The 10,241-nt window shown below is 36.8% G+C and overlaps 1 protein-coding gene across 1 annotated transcript in view; it reads right to left on the bottom strand.

Annotated features, from left to right (window-relative positions):
- Nucleotides 1-3,003: 3,003 nt before the first annotated feature.
- Skap2 (src kinase associated phosphoprotein 2) overlaps nucleotides 3,004-10,241 on the bottom strand; it is a 177,291-nt gene continuing 170,053 nt past the window's right edge. Inside the window, exons 12-13 of the mRNA XM_069996054.1 lie at nucleotides 7,280-7,381; nucleotides 3,004-6,861 (exon numbers count right to left, since the gene is read on the bottom strand). Coding sequence (XP_069852155.1) covers nucleotides 7,289-7,381 — 93 coding nt within the window. The 3' untranslated portion in view covers nucleotides 3,004-6,861; nucleotides 7,280-7,288. The remainder of the gene's footprint in view (nucleotides 6,862-7,279; nucleotides 7,382-10,241) is intronic.

Here is a 10,241-nt window from a genome sequence, read left to right as displayed (position 1 = left end):
CCTCTGGCTAAATTCCAGAGCCTTCCAGTGAAGGCTGGCCCTTCCTCACCAGCCTGTAAGGAATCTCAGATCACTGAGGTACACAAAATTTTAAAAAGAGATTTTATTACCAAAAAAACCACAACAGGATATTTTATTTATGGAGCCCTGTGCAAAGTAGATCTACAAGGAATAAGATTTCATGTTCACTTAATATCCGGTATAGAAGTACCAGAGAGCCCAGTAAAAATTCTTCTTAGACAAATTCATATCTCAACAAGTAAAAGTCATATGTCAGACATTGTCATCACTCGGTTACAAAATGACACACATTTTATAATGAAGTTTGTTCACTGATTGTTAAGCGCTGAACAGTTAATAATCTTTAATCTGCTTCAAGAGTTAAAATCCAGATTCTGTTTTTTAAAATAAGTGCTTGCGCTAGAAGCAGCCAGCTTTGCAGCCTTCTTCCAGGCATCCTGGGGTCCTCACCATATACTTGCCCTTGACTTTTAAGAAGACATGGAATGCGAAAGCTCATTGGAAAATGGTCCCATTGCCCTGGTGTTCTCTCATTAGCCTGTTACATTGAGCTGGAAGTTCATGGGTACAAGTGTGCCTGTAACGAAGCTCATTCTTCAGGACATGTTAACTGCCTTGGAGTTGATATGGTCATTGTGGTAGGCTCTAACTATGAAATGAGTTGAATTAAGCTGTCCGGTTGTCTATGCTTGGACTATTCTTTTCACATGCTCCAGACTCTTCTATCACAGTCTGGTATCAACCTCAGTAGTCAATAGGCAATTCTCAAGTGACTCTTCTGAGCAAAGGACAGAAGAAAGCACTTGGTCTGAAGTCATCCAGGTACCATACAACACTGTGGTGCTAACTTTGGAGGTAGGAGGCTGGATATGAGGCCCACTAAGTAACTTATCACATAGGAGCTTGAGACAAATTATTCCCTCAGTTTCCTATTCAGGACAACAAGAGCACAGCATGACAAACATTCAGTCAATGATGACTATGACTATAGCTAGTTAAACTGTTAGCAGCACACAATGTGATGAAGAATATGAGTTTTCCTACACAGAGAACAAATATAGGAATACTTCCACCTAGGAACTTCCAATCGAGCTGAAAACAGGAAGTAAGCAAAAATGGTAGAGGGGAGAAAAACACATCAGGCCCATGGGATCCTTTCTACATGCCCTCTCTTGGAGGCCGACAGAGGGAGGCAGTGCTTAGCTAACTGGTGGCTTGTGGAACTAGATTCTTTTCCTATGGCACTAATGGTAACTGGCATACATTGGTGTCATTAATTCCCTCCTCTGAGAGAACCTGTGTGACACTTTTCTCAAGCTTCACATGGCGACTGCTTTACTCCAACAGGAGTGATGGTTTTATATTACAAAGTTGAGGCCAATAAACAGAAAACAGACCAGTGCTAGACTATATCACTTCTCTTGAGTAATGAATAATAAAGAAATCCAGGAAAACAGAAACTCAGGGAAACACTTCCTGAAGTTCTAGCATGAAGAAAGACACTTCAGAGATGGGCTTTGGGAGTCATTTGTATTTTCCCAGCTTTGCATGGACTCATGTGTGTTCTGACATGCTCAACTTGCAGATACTTCCCCAATATTATCGATGAAGCTCAGCCAGGGGTATGATGAAGGCCAGTTTCAATATTGGTTATGTCTTTCATCTTAGGGACACAAAACATTCAAGTTAACACAGTTAACAATTTAAAGACTGTAAAGACTTAAAAAAAAAAGTGCTGGGAAGGTGGCTCAGTGGTAGAGTGCTTGCCTTGCATGTATGAGGCCCTGGGTTCAATTCCTCAGCACCACATAAAAGCAGAAAAAACTGGAAGTGGCGCTGTGGCTCAAGTGGTAGAGTCTTAGCCAAGCTAAAGAGCTGAGTGATAGTTGAGGGACAGTGCCTGGGCCCAGAGTTCAGGCCCCACAACTGACAAAAAAAAAAAGATTTAAAAAAACAGGACAAAAACTTTGTTATGGTTGGATTTACCACAATTGACAATTGAAACATCTCACTTTCAGAAACACTTTTTTTTTCCTTTTCTGTCAGGATCTCCCTATATAGCCAAGACTGACATCAAATTTATGATGCTCTGCCTCAGCTAGGATTACAGATGTAAGCCAGCATGCTTGTTTAGGAATTCCTTTCTGATCCACCCAGACAAAGGGCTAGAATGCTTGCTTCTGAAGTAGAAGGCCAGAGCAGAGGCTCCTCTGACATTCCCAGGGGAAAGTAGACAGCAGTGTTCTGGAAAGCGAACCTCTTTCCCCAAGCTGTCTGAACCACCTGTACCTCTCATTTGAGAGTCACAATGCTGAACACAGAAAGGAAAGAAATGTCTATGATTGTCTGCTCAATTTTTGAGTTACTCACACCTTCCTCCCCCATTCAGTTAACTAACAGATCCAGTTCTCTTGCTGATGGGGTTATAGGGACTTGCTTCCAAAGATTCTAAAAGGGACCAGTTTTTGGACTAAGAGAACATTCTTAGTCAGAAAACACATGCATTAACTGTATAAAAGCATTTTCTCTACCAGGTGTAGAGGCTGAACTCCTTTCTTCTTAAATCTCAGGTGTTGAGCTATTTGGGTGCCAAGTCAGTTACCATGTATTTACCTGCACACTACAGGCTTTATATCACATTGACATTAGATCTTATAAAGGGTTCCAGTGACAGAAGTCCATGACCTACTAATAAAACTAAGAAAAAGCTACTTAAATATAACATTAATGTCATACCATGTTACAGTGATCACATCATTTTATAAATATTTGTACCATCCTAGAATAGCTAATAGATGTTCTGGAAGAAGCCAATGGTAAGGTAGCAGGGATTTTCCAAGTGGCCCCAGCCAGGGATGTCTAGGAATGTTATGCTCTCAATCCAGAGGATACACTGTTATATACAAGTAAACTTTGTAGGAAGATACTTAAATAACATACAACTTATTTCTTTGTGCTTTTGAATATTCAGGATTTTATTGACAGACTAGACCATGTTTAACAAATGTTTTTCTCATATGTATTTATATATGCATATACATATTCATATATACATATAAATTATATCCCTTCAACCTTTGAGTGAAGCTGTATGTCTATGGTATGATTGTGTTCTGATCTCCCTCACTTTCTTCTTTACCACTTGGTCTACTTTTGAAACTACTGAAATAAAAGTGGAAAAAATTATATTAAGTGAAGTAAGCCAGGCCCAAAGAAACATAGGTGCCATGGTTTCCCTTATTTGCAATAACTAGTGTATGTCTGGGACAAGCAGAAAAGATCAAAAGCTATGTACATATGACCAGATAAGATGATGTTAAGTGAAATGAACCCCAAGGAAGGGACACAAGTGGTTTTTTCTTTCTTGCTATTGTTTCTAATGTATTTATAATATACCATGTGATATTTTGTTTCTTTGTGTGTTCCTCCCCCACGGTATAACCCCGGTTTTCACTGTATTTGATGTCAGTGCTCTGCATCTTGTATACACACATCTCTAATTTGGGGAAGGGAAGGAAAAAACAAAATGCTTAAATAGGGATATAGGTTGACCCATTGTAACAATGAGATGTACAAGACAGTATGTTGAAAATGAACTTTACAATTTAATTGTGTGTGTGGGCATGATGGGGGATTGGGGAGGGGGAGGTACAGTTGTAGAGGTGGGAGGGAAGGGAGGTAGGGGAAAAACAAAGGAGGAGGCAACAATGCTTGATAGGAAGTATACTCATGACCTTGCTCATGTAACTGTAACCCCTCTGTACAGTAGTTTTGCAATAAAAATGTATTAAAATTTTTAAAAAGTGATCCTACTAGCTGGTCTAGAATTCATTCTATTCAACAACTGAGTTAAAAACAGACTGATCTGAAATTTGGTAGAACTTTACTTGATTTAAAAAAAAATTCTCCTAATGTCTCACTTGGACTCACCTAAGAAATTCAAGCTTTTAAACAACATATACTTTAAGAACAGTTTTCTTAGTGGCCGAACTGCAAATCTGAGTCTATAAGATGTATATTGTACTGTTTTTCATCATGAAGTTAGGTAGTACCCAGAGCCTTTAAGATGAGTAGTAGTTGGAAAAATTACAGGAAACACAGAATTCTGTGTAAATTCTGTGCAAACACAGAAACAGTTGAAGGGAAGTTGTACTGCTTGTGAAAGGCTATACAAAAGTGCTTTTAGGTTGATAGCAACAAAACAAAACCCCATCTATATGGAATTTTACCTACAGATGGTTAAAAAGTAATTTTTCTATGAGCATCTACTACTTTATATAATTATCTGTAATTAAATTGTGATAAAAATAATCATCTTGAAATAAAGCATTCAGAACAATTGCTGGACCGAAACAGCATTCTTTTTCATAAAAGCAAGTGTCTATGCAGTAAAGTGGCAGAACCAGAATGGAGTGAGCTGTGGTTAAATGTAAAGACTACCCAATGGAAGTCATTTGTATTATCCTTACTTCTTTGAATAAATTCAGATGACAGCACTATTTCATTTCTTCATTCAGTTTGGAGGCCAGATGGCATTAGAATCATTTACTTCACCTTGTTGTGCTTAATTACTACAATCAACACACTATTTTCCAAATTAATCATAACAAAGTAATTTCATTAGTAACACAGCAGGCTGTTGAATTATTAGCATCATAACAGTTTGCAAACAATTAAACTTTATTTGAACCTTAAAAATTTGCAGAGTGGAACATTATTGTAAGATCTAATGGCAATGAAGTACAAATTCAGTACAGAGCAAATAATCAAGCAAAATGTTATATAAAATATGACTTACAATCACCTTTGAAAAAATTAGGTCTCTAACTGTTCATAGAAAAAACAAATAAAAGCTAAGCAAACATAATGAGAACATAACAATTAGCATATTTCCTAACAAGCCATGTTGTTCAAATTCACATTAATGATATTATGCTCTTGAAGAGTACGTGATATATTATCAAGAGTGTAAAGAAAACTTTCTCCCTGTTAGTATACAAATTACTTCATCAAATAAATATAAAATAATCATGGATCAAAAATACCAGGTATTTTTCTTATCACCCCAAATTCTAAGTCTTTTGTTTCCTTTTTTCTGTCTCCCACATATATTCAAGTTTAGAAAGAACAAAGGCCAGCGGCGCACTGGACATAAGTCACACACTATATTTCTATATGGTGGCCATTCACAGAGAACATAGTTTTCTGGCTTTCAATTGTTCGTCATCAGTTGGAGAAGGACTCCCTCTCCTGGATTAACTGTAAAAGGAGGCAGAAATCCCCTAACCAGATCATGTTCTGGGTGAGGTTGTGCCTCAGTGGGGGAGGGGGTCACCAAGTGGCTCTGAATGTAATGACAATCTGCTGCCATCTACTGGTCAAGTAACAAACCTGTGCCCATAAGCTAGGCTATGTTGTCAATAGAAACAACCACATCTGCTTTTTAGCCAGACAGGCTTTGAAAAAAACAATCCACTAAGTTCATCTCCAACTGTCTAATTTTTTGCCAAGATTATTTCAATCCATTTCAGTGGTATTACATTAGGAAAAGGGGTAACAGTATAAATTTAATTTCAGAAAACTTTAACTTGACTATCTCTATATATGAGTCTACTCACAATCTCTGAAATTGTTATGCTTTTTACATGCGAAATTAGAGATCATGGCATTTAGAGGAAAACAGTGAAATAAACACTATTTAATATTATTTTTAAATAGTTTTACATAAAAAGAGAAGTGTTAAAAAAAGATTATCAGCTCATTTGCATGGTTAGAATCTTTTCCTTTGTAAATTAAAGATGAAAAAAGCTCAGCCAAGGTAGTGCCTGTTAGGTTATGATTCGGTATAAAGTTATGTCTATTATAAGTAATTATCCAGTCACTAATGTGTTTTGATACAGATTAAGGGTTATTTGGTTACAGTACTGCTACCAACGAATAGCTTTAATTTCAAACAGGACTTTCCTGCTGTAGGAGCAAAGAGTATATAACTCAGCACACTAGCCTTCTGTTCACCTGTGAGTACACAGCACTCCTCTGCTTTCTACAATTCCTCTCAGTGCTGAGATACACTGGGGAGAGAGATGAGCTGTTCTAGCGTAGGACTTTATAACAAGGATAAGGCAGGGTAAGACTTAGACTAGGCCCTCTTACTACGACACTACAGGGAGACTGTTTATACCATTGTATTAGTGGTACTATGGGGTTTCTGATGGATCTTTTATTATTAAATGTTAAGTAAAACTACGGTAGAAAACAATGGGAATCCCATGATCCAATCAGTCCTGCTATTGGTGACTGACATTGTACAGACCTGGTTCTGATTTGCACTTTACTCAAGTTGCCATTTGTAATTCTATCTTGTTTTTCTTCCCTGTGGCTATATTTAACAAGGAGTACATTTTACAATCTGTAAGATTTATTTCATAAATTGTGCAAAAAAATCCTAATGGAAATCATCTATATGGCTATCAAATCTTGCATGATAAAAATTAAAACTCTATGAAGTTATGTGAGACTCTGATATTCAATGACTAAGAGAACGGACAGCTTATGTCACAGTGACAATATGTTCCACACCCAAAAGCAATGAATTGTTCACATAAATTAAATAAGTAAATAAATCCTATAATTGCTTCTTTGAAAAATAGCAACAGGTATGACTTTCCCGTTTGCACCTAATTTAATCAATACCTCTTATTTCATCTCACAGCAGAGGGCTATTTCAATGAACAAAATTGTATAAAATAGCAGTTAAAGACTGACTCCAAACTCTCACTCAGGCTTGTAGGAGGCTTCTATACCACAGCACTTGCAGACAACCTGAAGACGCTTCCTTCCCTGAAGGAAGAAACATTGCATTTTAATTTTATTCTTCAGTAGAAATGTTATATTTTCATGCTTAGAAAAAATTAAAGTCTTAGACAAACATGAATGTTTACTCAATATCTTTCCATTGGGCTCCTCAGAAAGGCCATCAAAGTAACAAGCTTATGATAGAGGGGGCTTGGGAAAACAGCTGGTTATTATCAAAGGGACTTTCTCTAAATTAATTTATTCACTTCCAAAATAAATTCCTTGAGCTTATTTTAAAAGTTCAAGAGCAAACGAAACAAACAAAAAGATTTGAGATCAACATCTTCATGTTATCAGAAAACTGTAAAGACTTTTTTTTCTTTAAAAAAAGCAAAGACTCATAAGGAAGAGACCAAAGAGAACATATGAGCTATTCCAGAATATTGGATTAAAATGTACTTACCCAGGGCTCTCAAATATCATACATCTCCATTATGTAGGCTTTAGGCACCAAGCCAATGGCTCCCTTCATTTCTCCTACCCACCAGCCATATCTATTGTATTCCTAATTGAAAACAATATGCAATATTAACCTTTAGACCGGTGTAAGTACAATGTCATGTGTATGCAACTTCTAAGAAAGAAGTGTTATTTCTTTTCATAAAGTTATAAGAGCTTGAGCTGCAAATGAAAACATTTTTATCCTTTTTTATTTCTGGACACTTAAAGATGCTGTTAGGGAAGATTTAGATTACTGTCTAACACAAAGCCTGTTTATTCATTGGCAAAGAACCACGAAGCAGTCACACAGGGTAAAAAGCTGGAAATGAAACTGCGTCAGGAAGCTGGTTTTCTAGGCCTCCTGTCTCTGTGTCCCTGACACTCTCCATACAGCTGGGGACCCCATTTATGTGCAAGCACCAGATCCCAAAGATAGTATATCTGTCTTCAAGAAACTTATTATCTAGCAAAGATGAAATGACTTTAATTTTTTGCGATAAACTACTTAATTCCTAAACTTTTGTGATCTAAATTTATTTGGAATTCAGAGGTATAGTCCTTATGAAGAAAAGCTAATATATACATTAGAGAACAAGAAGATACTAATACAAAAAAATACAAAAACACCAATGCAAAATTATTTACAATGGGTTCCTCTAAGGCATTCACTATACCTTTAATTGATTATAAACTTCCTTAAGTCAGAGAAGGGATAGGAGGAAGGAATTTAAAGGTGGTGCTCAATTCACCCATCTAGTAGAGGATCAATAGGGAATAAAAGTATCTCAAGTTTTAAAGGCAGAACATTAATATAGCTGTACAGAGGAGTGATTGATGAGGCACTTCTGCGTTTACTTTGCAACATGAGATAAACAAACCTGGGTCTCCTCTTCTCTCCTTTATCCCCCACTGACAGACATGCCACTGCTTTAGGCATGGTGAACACTCCATAACTGGCCTCATATGTCTGCCAGATTGACTAATGTATTTTTATCTCAAATTTATTTATGTTTAGTGAGATACAAACAAAGTAAAATGAATTACAAGTTTCAAGAATAATATCTTCCAAAAGCAATACTCTGCACAAGCATTCTACCCAAATTTAATTTTTCATATAAGATAAATTTTTAAAATCAATCCCCAAAGTAATTCAATAGGTTATGATTTTCCAACATGTGAGTCATAGATAAATGTGCATATGCATATTGAGTTACTGGTGGGGAGGGAAGGTTACTCCTAGTGCAGACTTCACATTTGTATTGATTAGTATGCTATTGACCATCAGAAAGGAAAATTATGCAATTCTTCAATACAAATGTAGCAATATTAGCATGCATATATTGATATATGGTCTATCAATAAAGACTCAACTGCAGAATGAAATCTATAGGTCCTTTTATAAACAGTGGGCAGTATTAGAATTAGGCTTAGTGGAAGGAAGGGAGAGAAAGACTAATTCTATTCCTTTCTTTCTTTTTTTTCTCTCTCTTTCTTTCCCTCTTTCTTTCTTTCCTTCTTTCTTTCTTTCTTTTCCTTCCTTCCTTCCTTCCTTCCTTCTTTCCTTCCTTCTTTCCTTCCTTCCTTCCTTCCTTCCTTCCTTCCTTCCTTCCTTCTTTCCTTCCTTCCTTCCTTCCTTCCTTTCATCTCACTTATAACGTCCACACTGGCTAAACCCACTATGTAGCCCAGGCTGACCTCAAACTTATGATCCTCCCAGCTCAGTGTCCAGAGTACAAGGATCGCAAGAGCCTTCCAACTCTCTCAGCTGTGCTTTTTACTCAAAGGAGAGCACAGTGCCCACTGATGCGGCTGTAGACTACAGATCTTAAGTCTAAAAGTTCATGGGCAGTATGATATTCAGTGGACAAAAGGAGGCAGTGAGAACACCCTGGGGCCAGAACACAGTGATGAGGATGATAATCTATGTAGGACACATTTGTCAGAAGAAAATACCAACTTACTGAAAGCTATGATTAGCAACCATTATATCCTAATAAGTACCTAATAAAACTGACCTTTTCCATTTTTAAGGCAATGAATACAATTAGAGCTTAATGTTTAACAAAACAAATGTATTTAACCTTCCACAGAACAAAGACCTACACTATAAGTTTTCAAAATGGATTGCCAAAAGAGTGTCTGAATGTGAACACTCTTATCCAATGCCAGCCTTAGATTTTTCAAACTATGTGAAAAGAGTAAAGAAAGCACCTGCCAGAGTTACACAAAAAAGATACTCTGTGAGAGGCTGCATTATTGACCCAAACCTGCTGCCAGAGAATGGCCCTTGATCTGGATGACAATGTTCAGATTCAAAGTACAGGCCAGAAAGTTCACATGCCTTTTTATTTCTTTCTGGTTAGCACCCATTCTGCCCCCTAAGGCCGCAATATCTTGCTCATAAAGCACATGTGGGTGCATGTTCTCTCTCTCTCTCTCTCTCTCTCTCTCTCTCTCTCTCTCTCTCTCTCTCTCTCTCTCTCTCTCTCTCTCTCTCTCTCACACACACACACACACACACACACACACACACACACACACACACACACACACACACACACACAAGAACTGACTCTCAACCCATCACATCAACCAAGGACAGATTATAGATTTCACACTTGAGACCAGCAGGGACATTAAGTAGAAAGCACAGTAGTAAACAGCAGGGAGAAGCTTATTCAGCTGTAAAAAAAAAAAAAAAAAAAAAAAAAGAAAGAAAGAAAGAAAAGAAAAAAAAGAAAGAAAGAAAGAAAAGAAAAATCCCTTAAAAGTAATATTCTAGGGGGAAAAAGTTTTACATTAAAACTACCTTAAATGATTCATTTAATTTAAAATATTTGGAAAAAAATCTATGAAATACACAAAATGAAAGTATTCTAAAATATAACTGATTTAAATCAGAAAAAGGGTAGAAATCAAAACCA

This window comes from Dipodomys merriami, unplaced genomic scaffold, assembly GCF_024711535.1.
Source record: "Dipodomys merriami isolate MVZ:Mamm:240054 unplaced genomic scaffold, mDipMer1.0.p SCAF_5, whole genome shotgun sequence".
NCBI classification, from domain to species: Eukaryota; Metazoa; Chordata; class Mammalia; order Rodentia; family Heteromyidae; genus Dipodomys; species Dipodomys merriami.
Note: the sequence above shows the minus strand (reverse complement) of the source record. Positions and strands in the feature narration are given on the sequence as shown.